The 25,377-nt window shown below is 56.8% G+C and overlaps 1 protein-coding gene across 4 annotated transcripts; it reads right to left on the minus strand.

The window, feature by feature from the left end:
- Positions 1 to 1,277: 1,277 nt before the first annotated feature.
- Positions 1,278 to 24,124, minus strand: RUNDC3A (RUN domain containing 3A). 4 transcript variants are annotated; one of them, XM_054014041.1, is made up of 11 exons: positions 24,106 to 24,124; positions 16,820 to 16,935; positions 16,264 to 16,397; positions 15,786 to 15,871; positions 14,990 to 15,079; positions 8,842 to 8,922; positions 6,929 to 7,094; positions 6,298 to 6,455; positions 5,790 to 5,918; positions 3,305 to 3,411; positions 1,278 to 2,504 (listed from the first exon to the last, which is right to left on the minus strand). In XM_054014041.1, the coding sequence occupies exons 3-11, from the start codon at positions 16,291 to 16,293 to the stop codon at positions 2,362 to 2,364; spliced, it is 990 nt and encodes a 329-aa protein (XP_053870016.1). In that variant the 5' UTR covers positions 16,294 to 16,397; positions 16,820 to 16,935; positions 24,106 to 24,124; the 3' UTR covers positions 1,278 to 2,361. The 4 variants fall into 4 exon arrangements, with proteins under 4 accessions (XP_053870016.1, XP_053870014.1, XP_053870013.1 ...); XM_054014039.1 differs by lacking the exon at positions 24,106 to 24,124 and adding an exon at positions 23,242 to 23,359 and having other exon boundaries at positions 14,990 to 15,076; XM_054014038.1 differs by lacking the exon at positions 24,106 to 24,124 and adding an exon at positions 23,242 to 23,359.
- Positions 24,125 to 25,377: the final 1,253 nt, after the last annotated feature.

Raw genomic sequence — 25,377 nt, forward strand, 5'->3', positions numbered from 1 at the left:
GCCAGAGTTGGATCCGTGCCTGCTTCCCCCAGCCTTGCCCTACCCTGGCTCCAGCCAAACGAGGTTCAGCAGCAAAGCTGTGATACTGACACACACACACACCCTGTGGTGGGGTTCACATCTGGACGGGGCCACTAGGATGGGATTCAGGGGATCTTGGTTGTCATCTCAGCTCTGCCCCAGCCTCCCTGTGTGCCTCAGTTTCCCTGCTGTAGTCAGTGGGGTGATACCACCTGGTCTCACATGAGAGACTGTGCCAATCACCTGATCGCTGGGAAGGGCCTTGAGACCCTGGAGTAGAAGGGGCTAGGCTGTGGGAGTGCTTGGCCGAAAAGCAGGATTCCCAAGCCCAGAGCTGGGCTGCTCTCTGCGCTTGGTGTTTTCCTGTTGTGTCCCCTGCTCAGTTGCAGATGCATCATGGCTCCTTTTCAGCTGCTCCCCCCCCCCCCCGGTCAGCTGGCACTGGGGAAGGTGGAGCAGTGAAGCCCCTACCTTTCCCCATGGTTATCCCTGCGGTGCCTGGTCACTGGAGTCCTGCCCTGCCGCTCTGCTGTATCTACACGGACCCCCACCTCCATTACTTCCTGCCTGAGGTTAGAGTAATGGGAGGGGCTCCCCCCCCCAGCCTGCAGGAATATGAGCACCTGCACACAACAAGAGGAATCCTGGCTCTCTGCAAACCCCTTCCTCTCAGCAGCTCCCTCCTGGGCCCTGGCTAACAAGGGGGGGTGATGGCTGCTGCCCCAGGGTTGTCCCTCACCCTTCCTCCCCCCCCTTACCGGTACACTGCGCCTGAGCCTCGCAGAGCCGCCAGCTGGCAATTCCCTCGCCCCAGCTGCCTCCCAGAGCATCCTCCACCGAAGCGCCTCCTTTAGTACACCCAGCTAGGAGGCAGACAAGCCAAAACCCCCCTTGCAGGAATGCCAAGGGCACCCAGGCAGGAGCGTCCCCTCCATAAGGCTGGGGTGGATTAGAGAAAACCCCAGAGAGGGACGCTGGTTGGTGAAGCCCCTGACCTGCCACGGAGAGCACCTCAGCTCCTTGCCTTCAAGCACTGATGTGACCAGTGCCCGGGCCTGCAGGCCTCCCCCTTTGCTCCAGCGGCAGCATGGGCACCTCGCTCAGACGTGCCCGTAGCAGGCCCAGCGCTGTTTGCAGCCGGCTTCGGAGCAGAGCCAGGGCTGGCTGAGGTCTTTCCAGGATAGCTTGAGCAGACATCAGCTTAACCCCGGAGTGTGGAGCCCAGAGGTGTAGCCCCCCTCACTCCAAATCAGACCCAGCTCATATCTGCATTTATTGTCTGTTTGCTTCGACAGGGCCTGCCCCCAGCCGGGGCTAGAAAATGCCAGGGGGGCGCTGGGGCTCTTCTCCCCGTCAGAGGGTGCCCAACATGCCCCGGATGGGGGCACTGGGGAGCGAGACACGCAGGGCAGCAGCAGGACATGGGTGGTGGAGGAGGCGGAATCCCCTCCACCCACCGAGGCGGGGATAGTTGCTAGGCATGACGGGGCACGCAAAACCGGAGGAGGGAGCGATTTGGGGGTCTCGCCTCCACGGGGCAGACAGCCCCTTGGGCTGCAAAGCCACTTTTCAAAGCATCCGGCCCCTGGCAGAAGGGCACAAGAGTCCAAGACTGTGGTGCAGGGCTGAGGGAAGCAGGTAAGAGCTGACAGCTCGTCCCCTGCCCCACAATCCCCCTTCGGCTTCTCATGTGCCTAGGGGGCCATACAGTGTCCTGATGGGAGGAGGCATCTCGGCCCCTCGTTCCACAGCAGTGATAAACAGGGTGGGACACAGTCAAGGGCGTGCCCCAAGGGGAGGCCATGGTCATGTGATAGTGCCCCACCCCGCCTCCACTCTTCACCCTTTCCAGCCAAGCGAAAGCTCCGGATGCAGGATTTATGTCCTGGTTCCCCCCCCCACTCCTCCCTCCTTTTTGCAATTTCAGTCAGGTGCAGGATCCTTCTTCACGCCCTGTCCTTCAGCTGCTGTGCAGCACGGCGGTTAAACGGCTGCCTCGGTCCACCCCAGAGGTGGCTGCTTTTCTGCAGTCAGGTGCAGTGCCCCGCTCTATGCGGCACATTTCACAAAGCACGTCGGGACCCTTCCGGCTCCGTACGAGCGTAAGATATGAAGTACTCGGTTAAGCGTCCCTCGGGAGGAATGGGGCCCACGTCTGTAAGGATGCAGCCAATCAGTCAGGGGTGGGGCTGGCTGCCCCAGACCCTCAAGAAGTTCAGTAAGGTCCATTTGCCTGTCGCATTGGTCCCGTTGGTTCGAGATGGTGGCGGCTCCTTGGTTCGCCTCTTGGCTCCCCGGTGGGACCCGCCGATCCCAGGACGAGTGGCGCCGCACAGCGTCTCAACTGGGGCTGTGGGCGGGGCTGGCTTCGTTGCTGTCACTCACCAGGCACTCGTTAGATTTCAGGCTGGCCAGGGACCTGCAGCTAGGGAGGGAGGCCAGGGAGCCACAGAGCCCCAGCATGGACGGGGTGGGGTCCTTCCCTGGAGGGCAGAGGGGAATTGAAAGAGGGCAGGTCAGAGCAGGGGCCCTGCCCAACCCAGGCCGTTCAAAAATCCCCGTGTGCTTTTCCTGGCGGAGAGGGGACAAGGTGCTAAGTGACTTGTCCAAAGTCCCACTGGAAGTCAGTAGCGGAGGCAGGATTAGGACCCAGGAGCCCCTATTCCCAGTCTCCTGCTCTCTAGACCCCACTCCCTCTGAAAGCCAGGGAGCCCTCCCCCAAGGCCTGGCTCCCCGTTCCCCTGGCTCTAACCTCTACATCCTACAGGAACTGCCCCAAGCCAGATTCTTAGAGTCCAAGGCCAGAAGGGACCATTGTGATCACCTTGTCTGAGCTGCGTGCCGCAGGCCGGAGATCTCCTCCCAAGGAATTCCGAGAGCAGAGGGTTTAGAACCACATCCAGTCTGGATTTAAGTATCGCCCGGGATGGAGAATCCACCACCCCCCTCGGTAAGTTGTTCCAATGGATAATTACCCCAAATGTACGCCGTGTTTCCCGTCTAAATTGGTCCAGCTCCGTTGGGGCTGATCACCGTAGAATGCAGGCTGGGGGTTAGAGCAAGGAGCTGGGAGGCAGGATGCCTGGGTTCCACTTCCAGGTTCACCTCTAAATTCCCAGGCCTCTCGTACCAGCCCCTCCCCAGCCGTACTCTCTTGCAGACAGGTGCTAGGGTCTTCCTCCAACCCCAGGAGTCTACTAATAGGTAACTTCTGCCTCCCAGCCCTCCCAAAGGCGGCTTGCCTTTCCACCCACCGACCCGCTCCCCGGGCCCGTGGGCTTACCCAATGGCCCCCAGGGCTCTCCTTCTTGCTTGCCCTCCCCCAGCCTCTGGGAATCCGAGCTCAGGCTGTTCTCCGCCGACAGCTGATCCGTGCTCATGAAGCTGTGCCTGCGAGAGACAGCGCCCTGTTACTCCCGGCCCGGAGGAGCCGGAGCAGCATTCAAAACCCCGCCGCCGGCGCATCCCCCCCGCAGGAGTTCCTGCTGCTGCTGGTGACCGCGCCAGAGGGCCTTTCAGTTCCCACCGCGCGCTGCAAATTCTCCTGGAGCCCTGTGCGCTGGGGAGCCGGGAGCTGTGTGGGCTAGGAGCCTCTGGAGTCCCTCCGGCCACAGGCAGTAAGTCACCGTAGTGCAGCTGGGCCCTATTGCCCAGTCTCTATTAACTAGGAGCGGAAGCACGTCTGTCCAGAGGGTGAGATTATCAATCTCCCAACCCCACTGCTCCCAGCAAACAGCTCGCAGCCTGCCAGAGAGGCAAAGGCAACACACCGCCGGGGTGGGGAGGATGGGGACTGCTGGAAGGGAGACATCCCGAGCTGGGTATCTTACCCTGTTCACCTCACATCTGTTCATCCAACCACACCTCTGTCTAGGCTCCTCCCTCCGTCTGACCCTCCATCCTTCCATCCGTCTAGGCTCCTCCCTCCCTCCCTCTGTCTGACCCTCCATCCTTCCATCCGTCTAGGCTCCTCCCTCCCTCTGTCTGACCCTCCATCCTTCCATCCGTCTAGGCTCCTCCCTCCCTCTGTCTGACCCTCCATCCTTCCATCCGTCTAGGCTCCTCCCTCCCTCCCTCCGTCTGACCCTCCATCCTTCCATCCGTCTAGGCTCCTCCCTCCCTCCGTCTGACCCTCCATCCTTCCATCCGTCTAGGCTCCTCCCTCCCTCCGTCTGACCCTCCATCCTTCCATCCGTCTAGGCTCCTCCCTCCCTCTGTCTGACCCTCCGTCCTTCCATCCGTCTAGGCTCCTCCGTCCCTCTGTCTGACCCTCCGTCCTTCCATCCGTCTAGGCTCCTCCCTCCCTCCGTCTGACCCTCCGTCCTTCCATCCGTCTAGGCTCCTCCCTCCCTCCGTCTGACCCTCCATCCTTCCATCCGTCTAGGCTCCTCCCTCCCTCCCTCCGTCTGACCCTCCGTCCTTCCATCCGTCTAGGCTCCTCCCTCCCTCCGTCTGACCCTCCGTCCTTCCATCCGTCTAGGCTCCTCCCTCCCTCTGTCTGACCCTCCATCCTTCCATCCGTCTAGGCTCCTCCCTCCCTCCCTCCGTCTGACCCTCCATCCTTCCATCCGTCTAGGCTCCTCCCTCCCTCCCTCCGTCTGACCCTCCATCCTTCCATCCGTCTAGGCTCCTCCCTCCCTCCGTCTGACCCTCCGTCCTTCCATCCGTCTAGGCTCCTCCCTCCCTCCGTCTGACCCTCCGTCCTTCCATCCGTCTAGGCTCCTCCCTCCCTCTGTCTGACCCTCCGTCCTTCCATCCGTCTAGGCTCCTCCCTCCCTCCGTCTGACCCTCCGTCCTTCCATCCGTCTAGGCTCCTCCCTCCCTCCCTCCGTCTGACCCTCCATCCTTCCATCCGTCTAGGCTCCTCCCTCCCTCCGTCTGACCCTCCATCCTTCCATCCATCTAGGCTCCTCTCTGTCTAACCATCTAGACTCCTCTCTCTCTCTGTGACACACATTTTTAAGGGGTTAGTTAACCACTAGAACAACTTATCGGGGGACCTGTTGGATTCTCCATTGCTTGAAGTCATTAAATCAAACCTGGAAATCTTTCTAGAAGCTCTGCTCTAGCTCAGCCACCAGATATGGGCTTGATGACCACTCACAGGGCGAGGTTCTCATGTCCTGCAGGAGGTCAGGCTAAATAGTCATAATGGTTCCATCTGGCCTAACAGCCTTGGAGGCTCTTGTCAGGCCCCAGGCCCCTTGGCCTCCATCCATGGATGACTAGACCAGCCCCTGAGTTACCCCCGGGCTGGGAAGGATGTTGGAAGAAACCAGCCAGGCCCCTGGTTTGGGAAGCCACTTCTCTCCTCTGCTGGCAGGAGATGGGGTTGCTGGCTCTGGGCTACACCCCCCACCCAACTCCCCTATTCCTTCCCAGGGGAGCAGGGGTTTACACAAGCTTCAGGGCCATGGAGTCGGATAAAACCCGAACCAGCCTGAAGGTTCCTCCGAAAAGGAGACCAGATCCCAGCACTGGAGCTGTGACTGGTTTCAGAGAATGTCTGATTCCTCCCTCCTCTTCACCGCTCTGCATGGTGAGCTATTCCCCCCTCTCCCCCGCATGGACACACACACACACACACACCCCTACCCCTTCTTGGGAACCCTGCACACCCATGCAGCCTTGGCAGACGACTCAGAGCAGCATCTGAAGGTGGGAGGTTCATAGGGACCCTGCCTCCCCGAGCGTCTCCTCTTGCTGCCCTGCACGCTGCCCCCCAACCAGGACCCCGGCTCCTCGGGGTCTCCTCCCTGGGGATTCACCTCCTGTACAGCTTGGCGTCTGACCCGCTTTCGTTCCCATTGAGGGTCCCCAGCGACGGCCACTGGTTCACCAGCGGCGTGGCCATCTCCTTGGAGAGCTGGGTGTTCTCACAGGGGATCAGGCCCGTCCTGGAGGCAGAGGAGGAGGAGGGGAGGCTGTGATGCGCAGCGGGCCAGGGCCTGCCCCGAGAGACAGGGCCACAACAGAGCCCTACTCGCCTCCCAGCAGGGCTAGCAGCCACATACAACTGTGGCATGGAGGGCGCGGTGGGAACTCTGGGGCAGAGGGAACTGATGGGGGGAGGAAAGGAGAGAGCCCCTGCCTGCGTGGGGCAGAGGGAGCTTGGGGGGAGGAAGGGGAGGAGAGAGCCCCTCCCCCCGTGGGCTAGGAGGAGCTGCTGATGGGGGGTTGAGAGAGCCCCTCCCTGTGTGGGGCAGAGGGAGCTTGGGGGGAGGGGAGGAGAGCGCCCCTCCCAGCATGGGGCAGGGTTTTTTTTGATGGACTCACAGCTGCTCCTGCAGTTCCAGGATGACGCCCTCCAGCTCCCTCTTCTCCAGCTGGTTCTGCACCTTCACCTCCTCCAGCCTCATCTGTAGGCGCTTGTTCTCCGCCTCCAGGTCCTTCAGCTGAGATTCCCGGAGACGCACCAGCTCCTCCAGGTACCCCTGAGGCACAGGCAGGGATCAGGCCTGGCGGGGCAGGGCCTGGGGATGCACAACTGTGGGCGTGGCACACTGTGCCCAGGCCAGCTCTGCCAGGGGAGGGATCTGGAGGCAGGGACAGATAGAGGAGGCATGCCAGGACCACCCCGGTGGAGCAGCAGCTTCCATCCCAGGCAGCAGGATGTGAGCCGTACCCCCCAGCGGCATGCACGGAAAGGAAGCGTGAGCACCATTCTGATGGGGAGGGAGCAGGTGGGTGCAGGGGGCGGTCAGGGTCACTGGTGCTGCTGGGTCTAGGAGCTGCGGTGCAGGTAACAGCAGGGCTCCCCCAGGGTTACTTGTCTCTGCTTCAGCACCGGGGGCTGGACGAGATGACCTCCCGAGGTCCCTTCCAGCCCCACATATCTAGGAGGGAGGCTCAAAACCAAACACCCCCACCCCCAATCCGCACCCCTCACTGCCAGATGCCCGGGTACCTTCTGCGCATACACGATGCGGAACTTCTGCTCCATCTTTCGCCACTTGTTGTACCAGCTGTCCTCGTCGGTGACCAGCAGCTGGTAGGGGTGCTCGGGGGAGCTCTCCTCACTCGTGCTGCTCTCCACGCTCCTCCGGTCCTCCTCGTCGCTCAGGTAATCGTAGCTGCCCAGAGAACCAGGGGCTCAGCGGGAGAAGACAGTTCCCTGTCTGCCCCGATTTGGTGGGGAGGGTCAGGGGTGTCCTGGGAGCAGGAGTGAGGCTCAGCGAGTGGAGGGGGGCACGAAACCCAGAGAACAGCACAGCTCCGAGTCATTGTTGTCTGGGCTGATTTCCTCCCCTGGGCAGCAGGAGAATTGCCCGAATGGGCGGCTTGGCAACTTAATCAGCAAGGACTGGAGAGTGAGTGAAAGTGTTGGAGGGGCCCAAGGAGACGCTAAAGCACATAGCACTGTTGCCAGCTAATAAGAGCTCTCCGCTGTGGCAAGCGGCTCAGATCTGGGGTTTGGAGCCAAAAATCCGGACCCCTGGGTTCTAGCCCAGATGTGTCTCTTCTGGGCAGTTTAGCGCAGGACATGGAATCACGGTAACAGGGTCAGAGCCTGGCACTTTGCCATCCTGGACTGAGCTCCCTTCACTGTGTGGCATGGGGAGCTGTCCAGAGTGGTCATACAGCCCTGTCCACTCGGGAAAGATCTCGTGGCGCTTTTTCCTAATCGTTTGCCCCATTGTCCCTGGTGGCATTTTTGCTTCCTTCCTCCCCCAGGCCTGTGCTGAGTGGTGGGCGGGTTCCCTCACCCCAGAGGTGCTGCCGTGTGAAGCACTCTGGGAGCTCTGGAGAGACAGAAATGTAAACCCAGTAGTTCAGCCTTGCCCCTAAATCACTCCCTCTGGCCCGTCTAATCCCTGCCGTGGCTTTAGCTTATGGAGTGCTCAGATCTATGTGCCCAGCGATGTCACACCAGCAAGGGACTATCACCTTCCTGCCTCGAGACACCCCGAAACAACATTGTGCCTAAGGACCAGCCGTGACGGGGCCCCTTGTGTCAGGTGCTGTACAAACACAGAGAAAGTCCCTGTCCCAAAGAGCGTATTGGCTGTCACAGTGCTTTGAGTCTCCTAATTTGCCCTTTGCTCTCTGTCGCCCCCTAGTGCTCTCTCTGCATCGCTCTTTCCCATGGTTCTCCTGGCCACTGAACGTCAGCCTTAGATCATTTCCTCCCAGGACGTGCCAGCTCTCGTTTATCCAAGCTGAAATCCAACTGTTCTCGCTCTTGACCCCTTGGGACTATTTCTCTGCACCTCCTCTCAGTTTGCAATACTCACTGACCTGCCTCTCCTAGGTGCTGGGTAGATGTATGTGACGGCACCGTAGCAACGGGCAGTGTCTTCTCATGGCCCCCTAGCGAGAGCGTTTGTGGTGCTTCGTGCAGGAAACGGGACTACATTACCCAGAATCCTTAGTGACAGGGTAGGTATCGGCTTGGAAATACAAGTCTGGGGGTTCTTAGTTGCATGATGCAGTTACGCAATTGCAGACCTTCCTGGCGGGGGGTTTCGGCTGTGATAACTACAGGGATCAGGACTTAGCGCCCAGCTGACCAGCCTCCCGTGAGAGACAGCATGGTCCAGTGCCTACCACCATCATCTGGGACTCAGGAGACCTGGGTTCCCTTCCCAGATCTGCTGTGGGCAAGTCACTTCCACGCACTGGGCCTCCACTTTTCCCTCTCACCGCTTGTCTGTTTGATTGTAAGCTCCTTGGGGCAGGGACTGCCTCTTACCAGGCGTCTGTGCAGCACCCTGGGGCCCTGACCCCGGTTGGGGTCTGGCGGTGCCACTAATGGGAGCTGGCCCCCCCCACACACTGACAGTGGCTGGTTCATTGGTTGGATGATACAGTAGCTGTTACCTCTGTGTAAACTTCAGATACGGGGTGTAGTCAATGACCACAGGGGTTTTCCCGTCCATTACTTCCCCTTTCAAGCAGAAACTGAAAGACACAATGAGAAAAAGGAGTTCTGGCAAAACCGATCGATCAACAGTGCCCCAGAGCTCCTGGGGTCAGAGCTGGAAACATTTTCCTGTGGATCTAACTCTACCCTGACACCGTTCTTGGGGTACCCAGGACTGAGAGTCGCCTTTTTCCCTGACGCCTGGGCATCAGCTGCCTAATACCACCAGCCGGTCAGCCACTCAAGCCCTCTCCTCTGGTGTATCCCAGCCCTGTCTTTGCCTGGCACGTTCACAAGAAGTGCACTCCAGCCCCCGAGTCCTCTTGAAGCGTTCCTGGGACACCCAGCCCCTGGTTACTCACAGAAATCCCAGATCTGCCCCCAAGGGAACGGTGTACCCCAGCTTAACCTTAGATCGCTGCTCCTGTATGTCACGCAGCACGTATCATAAAACCAAAGAAGATTTATTTAAGAAAGAATAGAGGTTCCACCAGGGAACAAGAGCGGGAGAAAGAAACAAATGGTTACAATACATAACAAATCACAGAACATGCACTAGGGCCTACACTTCCGAATCGCTCCCTTTCCTAGTTAATACAATAGGTTCCTATCCCCCGGTCCCAAAGTTCAGTCTGTCGCAGAGCTGGCTGGCTTCCCAGGTCCCACGATCCAATCTTTTGTGAAACACTCCGCTCAAGAAGAGGTCTCCTCAGTGAATGGATGCAGAGAGTCTTTGTCCACCCTGTGAAACACCAAACCAGCCTTTTGTCTTTACTGACAGGCACTGTGATCCACTGTCTGCTCTAATATTTCCTTTTACTTCCATGGGGGTCTGGATTGTTTGCAGTTGTCTTTGGTGGTTTTCCATTGATTGCTCTAGGCAAGGGTAGACAACTGAACCTTGCATTATGTCTCCGGCTGACCAGGGATGGGTGACAACCCCCTCCTACTTGCATGGGCCGTCACTGACACATAGGATTCCCCGATGACTAACTCCTACTCCAAGCCCAGAAGGCATAGTTTTCAATGTAGCTATATCATTCCTTAAGGGTGGCACCCGTACACACAACTCACAATGATTATGAGTCTTGGCAAGTCACAAGTTTTCAGTGGAGACCTCACACGCTACCCTTCTTGGATAAATACCATGAAAGTGGTGTATTAGGTGTAGTGAGTGTGTCAGGTCTGAGACAGGAACTGCTTGCAGAGAACAACAGAGAGCTTTTGCCCATTGGCACCAACAGGCCTCTGTGCAACCTTCCCAAACCTCCCGCACTGTAGAGGACGGTGCAAAAACACTGAATGAGGGGGGAGCTCCCAGCTACTGCAGTACCAACCTCTCCCAGTAGGGGGCGCTGTATGGGTGGGGCAGGAGCACTGGCTGTGGGGGGAGATCCCTGCTGCTCCATTCTCAGCCTCTCCCAGCAGGGGGTGCTATGGGGGGTGCAGGAGCACTGGCTATGGGGGGAGATTCCCTGCTGCTCCATTCTCAGCCTCTCTGTTGCGGAGTGTGGGGGAGTCAGGGCCCTGCACCCCTCTTCCCGAGATTCACTGCGACTCTCAACCAGCCAGTAAAGCAGAAGGTTTATTTAAGGACAGGAACACAGTCTCAAGCAGAGCGTGTAGGTACGACCAGACCCCCTCAATTAGGTCCCTCTGGGAGGTTCAGGGAGCTTAGACCCCAGCTTGGGGGTTCCCTGCGTTGCACCACCCAGCCCAAACCGAAACTAAACTCCCAACTCCTCCCGCTGCTCCTCTCCTTTGTTCAGTCTCCCGGGCAGAAGGTGTTAATTCTCCCCACCCCCGTTCCTGGCTCAGGTTACAGCTCAGGTAGCTTCCTTCAAGGGAAGTCCCCCCTCCTCACTGCAATCCCCCTGCAACATTCCCAGGTCAAATCTGCCCTGCTCCCTGCTCCGTCACACTCTCCCAGCAGGGGGCGCTATGGGGGGCATGCAGGAGCACTGGCTGTGCGGGGAGATCCCTGCTGCTCCAGTACCAACATTCCCTAGCAGGGTGTGCAATAGGAGACAGTGTAGGTCTGAGGACGCACATCCCGTGTCCTTAGTCCGGAGCAGGAAGCCAGGCAGGAGTGGGGCTGAAAGGGTCGAGCCAGACCAGTTCAGCTGTTTCCAAGAATGAGGCCAGGAGAAAATATGTTGGTTTTGCCCATGTTAAAAAATCCTGGTGTCCTCTTTGAAAAGCTCTTGCCACCCCGTACTTTGGTGCAGGGACATGAACTGTCGCCGGGCCATGGGCCCAGGTGTCAGGGATGCACCTTTTGCCGCTTTGGGGAAAAGCAGAGTGATAAACCTTTGACGAAGTGCAGTTCACGCATGCAGCGGACAGATTGATTCGATTTGAGCAGCTCGATTCCACAGAGATTCCATCCGCGCTGGGCATACTCCAGCCCCGGGCCAGGCAGGGCCGCAGGACTTTCCTCGCCATTGCAGCTGTGGGTCCAAGCCATGCCTATGCTCTAGGGATTATTTGGGGGAAGCTTGTGTTATATGGGGGGTCAGATGAGATGGTCCTTTCTGGCCTTGGAATCTCTGAACTGAGAGCAGGGAGCCTCTCAGAGACCCTCCTGCTTGTCCCCAGGCATAGAGGAGCATGTTGGGGAACAAGAACCAGATCTGCAGGGCGGGGATGGGTGGGGTGGATTGGGACAAGGAGCTTAGGGACGAGGAACCTGGCTGGGATGGCAAGTTGGTTGTGGGGGGAAGAGAGAAACCGGGAGTGGAAGTTGGAGGGGGGGGCAGAGACTGGGAGCCAGTGGAGGGAGGCTGGGACTGTTTGGGAAAGAGACTGGGAACCAGTGGGGCAGAGGGAAGGAGGTGAGGTGGGGGAGACAGATCTGACAAGGATCTGAGATGAAGAGGGAGAACTGGGACTGGCTGGACAGAGACTAGGCCAAGGAGCTGAGGAGGGAAGGGCAGGACACAGATTAGACAAGGAGCTCAGGGAGGAAGGTTGGGAGCCAGTGGGGACTGGGAATGTGGGGGAGGGTGGTGGTGACTGGAGGCGGGAGGGAGAGAGAGATCAGATGTGCTGGGTGGGAGGGAATTAGGACTGGCTGGGCAAACGCACAGCAGACAAGGAACCGGGGGAGGAAACTGGGAATGGCTGGGCGAGGAGACAGGTACTGGGAGTGCAGGAGAGACTGGGACTGGGATGAGGAACCTGGAGGAGTGAGACTAGGACGTGCTAGGCAGGAAGACTGGGATGGAAAGCCTGAGGAGTGGAGACAGACTGGCTCGGGGAGGAGAATGGGACAGAGAGAAGGAGCTGGGGTGGGGAACAGGCAGACAGGGCCATGTTGGAGAGGACGGGGTCATGCTTGGGGGGGAAATCGGTGGGAGGACAGGCAGAAGAGTCTTTGCCCATTAGAGCACACTGCCCTCCAGGGCCTGGAGTGGAACCCAAGATCCCTGAGTCCCACCATTCCTCTGTTGTCAGCAAATATCTGTGAAACCCACTGGGAAATTATCCCATTTCACTATAGTGCGGCTCCACAGAGAGGATGACAACCTATTATTGCTGTCAGCTACGCTGTTAACTCAAGTTGCAGAGATCTGTGCAGTGGATCTAAAGGTTCCCACTTGCTGATGACCCGCGGGGGTGTCAGATCTGTCTCCCCACCTCAACTCCTTCCCTCTGCCCCACTGGTTCCCAGTCGCTTTCCCAAGCAGTCCCAGTTTCCCTCCTCTGGCTCCCAGTCCCAGTCTTTGCCCCCCACGCCAACTTCCACTCCCGGTTTCTCTCTCCCCACCGGGAGCACCATTATCGAGGAACGTGATCGTTCCCCTTTATTCGACATTGGTGAGGCCTCATCTGGAATACTGTGTCCAGTTTTGGTCCCCACACTACAAGAAGGATGTGGAAAAATTGGAAAGAGTCCAGCGGAGGGCAACAAAAATGATTAGGGGTCTGGAGCACATGACTTATGAGGAGAGGCTGAGAGAACTGGGATTGTTTAGTCTCCAGAAGAGAAGAATGAGGGGGGATTTGATAGCAGCCTTCAACTACCTGAAGGGGGGTTCCAAAGAGGATGGAGCTCGGCTGTTCTCAGTGGTGGCAGATGACAGAACAAGGAGCAATGGTCTCAAGCTGCAGTGGGGGAGGTCCAGGTTGGATATCAGGAAAAACTATTTCACTAGGAGGGTGGTGAAACACTGGAATGCGTTACCTAGGGAGGTGGTGGAGTCTCCTTCCTTGGAGGTTTTTAAGGCCCGGCTTGACAAAGCCCTGGCTGGGATGATTTAGCTGGGAATTGGTCCTGCTTTGAGCAGGGGGTTGGACTAGATGACCTCTTGAGGTCCCTTCCAACCCTGATATTCTATGACTCTATGATTCTATGATTCTATTAAAGTTACAAAGTCAAGCACTCAAATATTAGGCAATGCCAGAATTCAGGTTCCCTGTGCAACCTTCCTTCAGCCCACTTGGGCACATGAATGATGCTGCAGTCTTTAATTAGATGATCACGCTGTTTCTTCCAGCGCATGGGGCCTGCTCGGGGGTTGAACCAGAGTTTTGCAGCAAAGGAGGCTGTGGTGTAGAGGGGCCCTGCCTCACTGGCTGCAGAAGTTGGAAGGTGGCTAGTGAAGGAGGCAGGGGATTGCAGGAAGGGAATAGATGGTCTGGTTAAAGGCAGGTGAATGTTGCTCTGGAGAAATAGATTCTGTCCCTTCCTCTGCCCTGTCCCTGGTGTGATGCTGAGTGAGGTGCTTAAACCCAGCTTTTCACTAATTACCAGATCCTCGTGTTTTTGTGGGGGCCTGACTCGGAACCCTGGGCCTTGATTTACAGAAGGGCTGAACATTATCAGCTGCAACGGAAGGCAGTGGGAGCTGCGCTTTGAACATGTAAAGTGCTATCTAATGCCAAATACTCCGAAAAGAATCACATCGTAGGTGTCTCAAAGTGGGCACCCAAAATGATTCGAAAAATTTGTGTGACGCAGTTCCTCATCTGTAAAACGGGGAAAACAACACCCTTCATCCCACCTGGGTGTTGTGAGGATCACACTCGTGAAGCGCTCGGATGCGTCAGTGGCAAAACACCCAGGAGGAAATGAACAATGCTGTCTTCCGAGCAGGATTTGAATAGGATGTAGTACGTGGATGTCACCCATTGACTGGTGAGGAGAAAACAAAATAGCTGATTGGTGCTCACTGAATGAGCCAGGGGTCCTGTGGGAAAAATAACGTGAGATCACATCATTAAAGACGACCATAATACGTACACACAAAGGGGCTGAACGAAGGTTAAACAGGCAATCTTAATTCTGGCATTTCCTAACTTCTTTGCCACCTTAATAACGTTCTTTGAATGTAGGTTTTGGGCTGATGGTTTTTCGTAATTCTAATGAAGTCCCTTGTTCAGTGTTTATAGAAAGTGTGTGTATGTGTGATTCTTTAGCCCTGACAGAGGAGCCCCGGTTGGTTATGAGCACAGAGTGCTTGGATCTCGCTATGAGAAATGTGCATTGTCCCTGTTGGTTGGTCTGTCTCCCTCTAGGTTTTCTAAGGTGGTCATTCAGCACTGCTCTAGGTATTTTGTAATGGGTGCTTTAAAAATACCTCTGAGATTTTGATTCAATGTAAGAACGGCTACGCTGAGTCTTGGTCCATGTAGCCCAGTATCTTGTCATCTGACAGTGGCTGGTGCCAGATGCTTTAGAGGGAATGAACAGAGCAGCCAATTGAGTGATCCATCCCCTGTTGTCCAATCCCAGCTTCCGGCAGTTGGAGGTTAAGGGACACCCAGAACATGAGATTGTGCCCCTGACCATCTTGGCTAATAAGCTCATGGAGGATAGGTCCATTGCTGGCGAATTCTTTTTTGAACCCAGTTATACTTTTGGCCTTCACACCATCCCCTGGCGAGGAGTTCCACAGGTTGACTGTGTGTTGTGTGAAGAAGTACTTCCTTAGGTTTGTTTTATAACCTGCTGCCTATTCATTTCATTGGTGACCCCTTGTTCTTGTGTTGCGTGACGGGGTCAATAACACTTCCCTATTCACTGTCTCCACACCAGTCATGATTTTATAGCCCTCCATCCTACCCCACCTTCAAGAGGAACTGTTCTCAGGCTCCTCCTACCTGAAGTCAATGGCGCTGAGGCCGATCAGCATCCCGGTGAGCACAGTGGACTCTTCTCGCAGCATGATAGCCCCGTCGTCGTAAAACCTTCTGCGGGGAAGGACAGACACCGTTATCCCTTGGGAGAGGGTGCAGAATAGCCAGCAACACCACACATGCTCCCACACAGCCTTACCACACAGACAAGCCTGCCCACTGCTACGAGCTCCATGGGGTCTCCCTGGCATCCGTCCATTCACACTCACGCAGCCTTGCCCTGGAGACCCAGCCAAGCGCTGCGATACGAAGCCCAGAGATCACACTCACATGACCATGCCCCTGCGCTGGCTCGTGAAATCCATCGTAAATGCGAAAGGTGCTGTTCTTACCACGCCGCGCCCCCGGGGAGCCCTGTGCTGCATGCGTCTGAGGCACAGGGCGAGGCGCCTGCATCTCACCCGAGCATTTTCGCGGGCTCCCGCGCTCCCATTCAGGAGGCGAGTGGACCGAGCCAGTGAGGGGCAAGGAGGAGTAGGGATGGGGTCCTCCTTTGCCCCAGGGGCTGGGAACGTGAGCCACACAGCAACCCTACTGCTCCGACCAAGGGGCAGCAATGTATGGTGGGGATTTGTAGCCTCCACGGGAAGCCCATCCTGCTACAGTCTTCTGTGGATGGGGCCCATAGGCTCTTCCTACCAACACAGCCCCAAGACGGGCAAATGCTGGGCTCCCTTGGTCTCGCCCCGGCTGTGAGAGAAACGGCCTGTCTGCACCCCGTCAGCAGAACGGCGCGTTGCTGTGTGCGGAAGCCGCTCACCTGGTGGTTCTGGTGTCCCTCAGGGCCGTGGTGATGTATTCCGACATGCGTTTCTCCATCAGCGCCACGCGGATCCAGGCCCGGCCCTGCGACAGATCCAGGCACTGGGCGGTTAGGAGGACCTGCCTCTAGTGTCAACATCCATCCACCCACCTAGTCTATCCATTCCCACTGACACCCATCCATCCATCCAGCACAGGATGCCCATCACCGTAGCTAGTGTCTTGTGACTGCCCCCTTCAAATTCAGCAGACACCCTTCTGGGAAGGATGGGCACAGGGGTTGCCCCATTAGCTGGTGTCCCTTTCCAGGTTGCCTAGGAGTGGCAGGGGCCCTTTGGCCCAGCGACCCTGCTAGACCCACTGAGATGGGCTCTCTGCCCTTCCCGTGTGTCTGCTGCTTTCCCCTTCCCTGACGGGACCCGCCCAGCTTGTTGGCTTAGACAGCGGGGGAGCAGCCGCCTGGGGCCCTGCCTGACCTTGGCCCTAGACGTGCTGATGTTCTCCATGTTCTCAATGCTGCTGACGCAGTTGTTGGGGACCTTGCTGCAGGCCAGGCGGATGTAATCCCAGAAGCCGCGCTGCCCATCGGAGCTGAACCAACTGACGGGACCTGGGACAGAGAAGAGGAGACGGCTGGGCTGCGACCAGGAGAGGTCCCTGCCGTCCAGGGGGCCAGCCTGCCTTAAACATTGGCCAATGCTGGAGGCTCTAGACATCCTCCGTAGCAGATGCATGCACACAACAGTTGCACACACACACACAGTCAATAGGAGTAGACATCTGCCCACCTGGATGCAGACAATTGCACACAAATATGCGTCCAACAGTTGCACACACGTGCATGCAACAGATGTGCACAAACACTCACGCACGGAATGTTCACATGTTCACACTTGTGCTTACGGTAGGTGTGTCCACAGGCAGGTCTCCCATTGCAGAAGTGTGTAAACACGATGCATGCCCAGACACACACACGCAACCGAACGCCCTGCGGGGAGCCCAACCAGTCCACGCGAGCACGCGCACCGTTACCTTTGAAGCGGTGGCTCAAGATCTGCTCTAGAATGGCAGCGAAGTTGATGAACTCCTCCGACGAATCGTCAATGGGCTCCGTGGTGTATTTCTCCAGCAGGGTCTTCACGGAAAATCTACCGGAGAGAAAAATCTATATATAGATCACGGACTGGTATGCAGGAGAGGCAGACAAGAGTTTCCTGTGCGGGCCCTCGGGGAGAATCTCTGAAAGGTAGTAAGGAGAAGCAGCTCTCCAGCACTGCCCTGGGACTCAGGAGAGCTGGGGGCTATTCCTAGTTTTGCCACTGAGCCTGCTGTATGACCTTGGGTTGGGTGAGGCAGCGTGACCTAGTGGATAAAACACCCCACTGGGGAGCATGGGGGCTGGGTTCAATCCCAGGGCTGTTGGGTAAGCTTGGGCAAGTTGTTCCCTGGGCCTCAGTGTCCCCATCTGTGAAATGGGGGTAACGATACTGACCTCCTTTGTAAAGCACTTGGAGCTCTATTGATGAAAAATGTGATAAGAACTAGGAGCTACTATTGCTTCCCCCTTGGCCTTGTCTATTTAGCCTGAAAGCGCTTTGAGGGTGGGCCTCGCTCTCACTATGTGCATGTGCAGCTCCTGGCACGACGGAGCCCTGCAGAACACTGATTCACCATCTCCATCAGGGGGACACCAGCTCCACACACCCTCCTCCTTGCTTCTCCATTGTGGCCAGGATACGATTTCATGATCTGTGGTGCAATTCCCTGGTGGGGGAAGCCGTTACACAGCATCTGCACGTGGACAGAGGCAGCATGCTCTCCTGTGGACAGATATGAGAAGCCCATGCCCGTCTCCAGCTCCGGCTCACTCAGCAAAGTGCTTTAGTCACTAATGAATTAGGCCTCCAATTAAAGAGGCCTATTTAACAGATAGGGAAACTGAGGCACGGAATGGGGGATGTCAGTGAGGGTGAAGAAGGGAACTTGGGAGTGCTGCACTCCTCTTCCCATCACTATGTCATGCTCCCCTTCAGGGCCCAGACTAGAACCAGGAGTCCTGCATCCAAGACATTTGCTTTCCACTCACATCTATGATTATTACGGGTCATACTGTCAGCCCACTCTTGCAAGTGGAGGCCAGTGGGCTGCCAGCAGGAGCGCTCTCTCCTTCCCCACCACGCGGTTTGCCTCTTCTCGCTGCACTGAGGCATCTGCCGTTTCCAGACAGCTCTTCAGACACCTACGCACCCAGCTGTCCTCAGGCCTTCTTAGGGCCCTGTTTTTCAGCACAGAGCGAGTGGAATCCCGCCCGAGTCCTCTGGGGGGCACGGAGGAGCAGGGCAGGAAGTTGTTGTTCCTGGTTTCAGATGGCATCATTGACATGTCAAACCCTGCAAAGGGCTTTTGCTAGACCGGTGTCAGGCACTGAATCAAAGGGATATTGCAAGGGAGAGACGGACACAGACACAGCGTGGGAGGGAGGCTGGTGGGGAAATAGAGCAGGGGACTGGAACTTGGGACTCCGAGGGTCTAACTAGGGCTTTGGAAGGGAGCATGGTCTAGTGATCGGAGCCAGAGACTGGAAGTCAAACGATTTAGGTTCTGTTTCCAGCTCTGGGAAAACATGCTTTGGTGGGGAGACTAGGGGGCTGGGATCAGGACTCCTGGGTTCTAGTCTCCGTTCTGCCCCTTTATGAACCTAGGCCAGTCGCTGCCTCGCTCTGTGCCTCGGTTTCCCCATTTGCAGATAAAAGTGACCCACCTGCTGAGGAGCTTGAGGCTTATTTCGTGCTTTAGACTCTCATGTGCTGAATAAGGGCTGTACATGGTGCCATTACTATGTTAGCTACTATCCTGCCAATGCAACTCTTACCCATTTAAAAGCCCATCTTACTAAGTCACTGACCTAGATGATATCCTGTAGCAGTGAGTTCCAAAGGCTAATCATGCACCATGTTAAACTAGGCCATTTTACCTATTGGAAATCTGTAGTTTGTAAAATTCAAATAAGTGACCACACACACACTTTCCTATGGAAAATGATTATTTATATTATAGTTGCACCTGGAGGCTCCAGGGGAGATCAGGGCCATGTTGTGCTAGGTGCTGTATAGACCTAAACTGAGAGACAGGCCCTGCCCTAATGAGCTCACAGACTAACTAGCCTGACAGAAGGCAGAAAAGGGGAGTATTTTTAATCCCCATTTTACAGATGGAGAAACCGAAGCACCGAGAGATGGAGTGACTCCCCCAAGGTCACCCAGGAAGGCTGTGGCAGAGTTGGGACCTGAACCCAGCTCTCCTTAGCCCAGTCCACTCAACCCATCTCATGGCCTTGTGCTTTTCCTCAAGGTGCTGCTTAGCGTCATCCTGATCTCACATGGGGGCTGGGCTTTTCCACCCCACAAGATCCCCCTCCTGTCTCTCCCGCCCCCACTCCAGCCTGAGGACATCAGGCCGCCTTTCACCGGAGCTAGAATACATCAGGGGGGAATAAAGACACTAACAGGAGTGGACAATGGAGCTTTTCATCTCGGTCTGCTTGGCCACGCTGCTGGAGGCAGCTGCTTGCGTTGCTGAATCAGGGCATCCTTTGTGACACCAGCCCCCCAAGGAGCCCATGCCTGAGTTGATCAAACCAATTTCTCTAGTGCTCATGGTGGGGGGAAGGAAAGGGGGAAAATGGTGCTCACAGTTAGAGAGAGAAACTGACATTAGTGCCACTTCTCCAAGGAGCTGGATGCAACGTTAAGTGACTGGTAGCGGTAGCCTGTAATTACACATCAGAGCTGCGGGAGCGCACAGCCCTGCAGAGAACATCCTGCTATTTCCTCCCAGGGAATGGAGTAATTTAGACACCTGCGCCCACATGGGCCCTGTTGGTATCAGTGGGGTGCCCCAGAGGCAGCTGCATGGATCTAGTTGCAGGATGAGTGATTTAGGCCCTGGCCCAGCAAAGTACTTAAGAAAGCACTTAATTTCTAGCATGCGAGTAGCCCCCTTGATGTCAATGGAGATATCCCATCTCCTAGAACTGGAAGGGACCTTGAAAGGTCATCAAGTCCAGCCCCCTGCCTTCACTAGCAGGACCAAGTACTGATTTTGCCCCAGATTCCCAAGTGGCCCCCTCAAGGATTGAACTCACAACCCTGGGTTTAGCAGGCCAATGCTCAAACCACTGAGCTATCCCTCCCCCCCCCAATGGGACAGTCTGCACGAGTCGAGGGCAGTGCTTGGCTGGATCTCACCAGCACCGTTTGTGCAAAAGCAAAGTGGGTCTGACTCATCTTAGAATCCTTTGACTGTGTTGATAAAGCAGTGGAGAGAGGAGAACTGGTTGCTCCTAATTGATGTAGGCTTTCAAAAGGTCTTGGACAAGGCCCCTCTCAACGGGGTGTCATGGACTGAGAGGCAAGGTATTATCATTGCTCGCCGAGGCAGAAAGCGGAACCAGAATAAGGGGCCAATTTTCACCCTGGGCAAAGGTTAAGAGTGGCAGCCTGGAGGTCCTGGCCTGGGTCCTGTGTTATTGAACTCAAACATTCAACGGTAGCATGTATACACACACGCACACGGGAGACTCATCAGAATCCCAGTGCATGGGGTTGGTAAGAGACAGTCCATTCCCTGGCCCCAGGGTGGGATTTTACAGGCACAGGGTGGGAGTGACTTGCCCAAGGTCACACAACAGACAGTAGCAGAGCTGGGAAGAGACGCCAGTCCTGGCTCCTAGCAGGCCAGTCTCCCATTCATTGGACCACAGTGATGTTACTATCACATCCATTGTAAGGGCTCCTGGTCTCTTCAACGAGCAACACCATTTCTTACAGACCCTATCGATGTTTGCTTGGTAGCTTCTCTGTGCACTCAGGACCAATCCAAGCAGATCTCAAACACAACCTCTTTAGCATCCCAGAGCAAGAACCTATTCCTGAGCCTTGTGGGAGCCAGATGGCGTCTCTCTCTCCTTTCTGCTGTCAGTTAATTCAGTGCCAGACTGATCGCTCTGGGGAGTGCCCTCCTCTATTGATCCCGGGTCGGGTACAGCATAGGCCACCCCGTGACCGCAAAGGAGCCCCAGTAAGAAGGCATGGCTCAGCCTGGTGACCCATCCAACCCATGGCCCACATGAGAATCCGTTAAAAGCCAATGCAGTGGCTGTGTCTTGGTCATGGTCCCCTGCTCAATAGGAACTAGGCTGACACTCCCCTCTCCTCTTTAGCAGCCATCAGATAACTTCAGACAAATTCTACCACCAGACGTACACGTTTTGCAAAGAGGCAACTACCTGGGAAATCCATCAAACCGCAAGGATCACACCCTGCTGGATTTTAACCCTCATGCCTCCTATTGCACCTGGACCCACGTGCTGAGTTTTGTAGCCCTGGGAGACAGAGGTTTTATTATCTCCATTTTACAGATGAGTAAACAGAGGCAAGGCCAAGGTCAAGGTCCCCCAGCAGGGCCAGAGCCTGGATTGGAATTCAGGCTCATCCATCCTGGTACTCCGTTCGTTAGTGATCGCAGCGTTCCCCAGGCAAGACGTTTCTCAGTCCAGCAGTTGTGCCGTTCCCGTTATTAACAAACCAGCAACTGCCCCTGTCCAAAGCAGCTGCCAGTCAAGTATGAGGCCCAGCTTGAAAAGGCGGTGGGGTTGGCAGGGAGGGAGCAAGAAAGATGGTCCCGTTGGGAGGGGACTAACTTGGGAGAGCTGGGTTCCTTTCTCAGCCCGCAGACAGTGAAACTGCCCCCACAGACTCCCAGAGAAGGACTGGGTGGTTCTGCTCCTGGAAAAAGCCGACAAGACCAGATACCAGCCGCACTGCTGGGGCCGGGGGGAGAAAAATCGCCCCCCCCCCCTGCTGCTCACAAAGCCATCCCTTCTTCAGGGCAGGCACACACAAAATAAGTGCTTGAATCAGTGGGACCCTGACTGCTTCAAAGCTTTTCCTGTCCCCTTTACCAGGTCCAGGGGTCCGGTGTGAGACGGTGCAGTTGGGCCCCACATTGTCTTTTGGGCCCCATCTCTCCCCCAGGGACCAGCCCCCACGATGCTGGAGGAAAAACTGCAGGCCCAGCGCTCCCACGGGAGACAAGGGGGGCCTGGCCTCGGGAATGGCCTTGGAGGGGATCGCCGTTTCCAGTGCAGGGCCCGTAGTAAGGCCAGCAGGGACCATCCTGCTTTCCAGGCCTGACCGGCTGCTGACCCGGAGCGCCAGCTGTGAGCTCCGGCAGCGGGATGAGAGAGAGAGCGCGCGTGTGTGTGTGTGTGTGTGTGTGTGTGTGTATATATATATATGAAGGTCTTCGGGGTCACCCGTGTGTGTGTATGAAGGTCTTCGGGGTCACCCGGCACCATGCATTGGGCAGGAGGCGCTTTCAGGGGGCTCTGAGTGGAGAAAATTGTCCCCCCCCCTCCCCTTTCGGGGATAGAGGTGGGTCACTTCACCCTGAAGCCAAATTGGGACCCATTACAGACCAGATCATAGCCCAGGGCCCAGCTTGGGAGGGGTGGGGTGGGGGGGGGACAGAGGCCAGCCCATAGCCCAGCACAGGCCGGGGGCGGGGGGGGGCAGAGGCAGAGCCCAGGGTGCGGCCCATTAGCAGGCCACATCCCTCCCTCTTTCCCACGCAGATATTTCATTCATGCCCAGGGAATAGCGGGCAGAGCAAGGGCTGCAGGGCAGGGACACCTGCCACCCCCCAAACCGCCCGCTGGGGTTGGGGGGGTGGCACTGCCCCCTCAGCCCAGAGTCCTTGCTCCAGAAAGGGTGTTGCTATGACAACCCCCTCCCCTCCCCCACATGCCTGATCCAGGCCTGCCATGACGTCACTTCCTGGAGCCCACACCTGGCCAGCCTGGGTCCCGGCTTCACCCAACCCAGCCATTGGGGTGGGGGGGGTGGGGGTACAGAACAGCAAGTGCCCCCCACCCTCCCCCAACCTCCATGGTGTGGTCTCCCTTGTTCATCCCCTCCCCCCCTAATTAGTAAATCATCAATCATCAGCCCCACCCCCCAGTGCCTAGGAGTTAATTGCTTAATACACAGCACTGCACAGCCTGGTAGCACCCCCTCACCTCCCCCCCCCAGCTGCAGCCCCCCCCAATTGCAACCCCCCCCCGGAATACTGCTCAGTAACAGTGATGCTTAATGTGATGGCCCAGCGCTGGTCCCACAGGGACAGTCCCCAGCCAGCCTCATCGCCCCCCTTCCCACCAGTCGTCTGCATCCTCCTCAGCCCCTCCCTTCTCGCCAGTTTTTTTTACCCCCCCCCAAAAAAAAAATCAGTCACCCAGGGAGCATATTTCTGCTTCCAAGCTGCACCTGGGATGATCCCACCCCCACCCCAAGCCCCATCTCTTCCCCCATCATTCCCTCTCCCCCTTCCCCCTCCCCGCACCTGAAGCTGCCCAGGGGGGTCCCCCTGTCCCTCCCCTCCAGCAGCCCCCCCACCTGCAGACCGTGATGAGATTCTTCCTCTCCACGGCGATGTTCCTGGAAGAGGCTTTCTTGGAGGAGAGCCCGAGAGCCATGGCAGACTGGATACAGCTCGCTTCCATCCAATCCTCCAGCCGACCCCCCTCCTCTGCCCCCAGATCACCAGCGCGATGCCCCCGCCCCTGCACCCACCCCTGATGGCTGGGGAATATTTCCCCCTCTTCCCCCACCTCCTCCCGCCAATCCGCTCCACCCCCAGCTGATGGCGTGAAGCAGAAAACCCAAGGAAAGGGAGCTCTCCCTGGTGCTGATGCTCAAAGCAGCCCTCCCCCTGTAGGGAGGCCAGCCCCCTTCCCATGACGCGCTTGTAGGAAGGGCCAGCCCCCAGGCAATGCTGGGGAGAGGCAGGGGCAGTCTCCAGGGTCCATCAGCCCCCCCAGCCCAGACTTTCAGGGGAGCAGGAGCCCCTCTCCAGTGTGTGTGTGTGTGTGTGTGTGTGTGTAAGGAAGGAGAATGTGTCTCTTGTTGCCCAAGAAGAGTTTTTATTCATGAATGGGGGCAGTGGGAGGTAGGTAAATGGAGCCCCTCTGTCTGTTCTCCCGGCTCAGGGCCAGGCCAAAGGCCTGAGCGCTTCATTTAGGAGCCAGCAGGCTCAGGTCTCGACTCCAGGGGGGTTTGAATAAGGGGTCGAGATTCTGGAGCTTTGGACCGTGGAGGGAATGACTAAAGAATCCAAATTCTGCAGGGGGAAAATCCCGTTTTTTGATGCGCACGCGGCTGAAGAAGGATTCCGGGCACAATTTAAGTCAGACAACACGAACCAGAGCGACCTGGGGGTATGTGTGGCATGGAGAGCAGGATCTGATCATTTAAGCTCACCCCAACACTGGGACGGCTGAGCTGGAGATGAAGCTGCAGCCGCTGGAAATGGCCTCCACTCGCTCACCCTCCGTTTCCTTCACCCTCCGCACCGCAGAGAACGCGTGAATTACGCCCAAGGGTTACTCACTCACAGGATGGATAGGATGCAGGCTCCGGTTCCCAAGCTTCGATTACGTCACCAAAGCTTTTCAGAGCAAGAGAAAATGAACTGCCGTTCAGCACTAGCCTGGCACCCACAGGGCCTGGGTTCCGTGCCAAGCTCCCTGGGACAGTCCCTTCCCCATCTGTGAAATAGAGACAGTTATGAAGTATTCTAGCCCCTAGGAGCCCCAGTCCTGGATCAGGCCCCATTGCGCTAGGCGCTGTACAAATGGAACAACAACAAAAAAAAAAGACTGTCCCTGCTCTTAATACTCCTTCTCCGGGTCTTTCTTTGGAAACTCTTCAGAGCAGGGTCTTGCACCGTGTGTACGTACTGCACCTAGCACGCTGGAGCGCTGATCTCAGCCAGGGCCGGTGAACGATATACAAAGAATAAGGTGACTATAACAGCAACCTAGAAGCTTCTGCCCCTTGCTGCTCAGAGTGGGCATAGCACATCGTGTGTGATGGGCCTGATTCTGGTGCCACTTGACTCCCAGGGAGGTTTGCCCGGTGGGAGCAAGGGTAGGCCAGGCAGAGGGCTAGTGGCTGCCATTTGCCAAAGAGAAATCAAATGGGTGCGTCTCTTTATGGGGTTTTTTGGGAAGACACTTGGGGTGTGTGTGTTCTGCTACTGATTCTTCCTGCAACACCTTGTGCACCTCAATCTCTTTGTGCCTCAGTTTCCCCATCCAGAACATGGGGACAGCAGCGCTGCTCTCCCTATGTCATGGGGATGTCGGGAGGATCAGCGCATTAGAATTTGGGTTGTGCTCTGCTTTCAGAGCAGCCAGTAGTCCCCTAGGTAGAGATCAACACTCCAAAGCCCCTTGGTGCTCGACAGGGTGCTGAGAACACATTGCAGAGCGCGCAACGGTGGGCAGAGGGTTCTTCACCCCCCCTCCCCAAATTCAAACCTAGTTTCTAGGCACCACAAGAGGAGCCCATGTGCCTCTTGCTAGTGAGGTGCTGAACAAGGGCCTTAGTCAATGGGATGTAGGCAGGTGCTTAAGGGCTTTGCTGGCTCAAGGGTTTGAAGGGATGATCCCGGCTGGGTGTGGGAGGGCAGCACGGCACAGCAAGGGTTAACGGAGTGTTCCCATCCCTAGAAGCACTTGCCAGGTCTCC

This window comes from Malaclemys terrapin, chromosome 25, assembly GCF_027887155.1.
Source record: "Malaclemys terrapin pileata isolate rMalTer1 chromosome 25, rMalTer1.hap1, whole genome shotgun sequence".
In the NCBI taxonomy this organism is placed as follows: domain Eukaryota; kingdom Metazoa; phylum Chordata; order Testudines; family Emydidae; genus Malaclemys; species Malaclemys terrapin.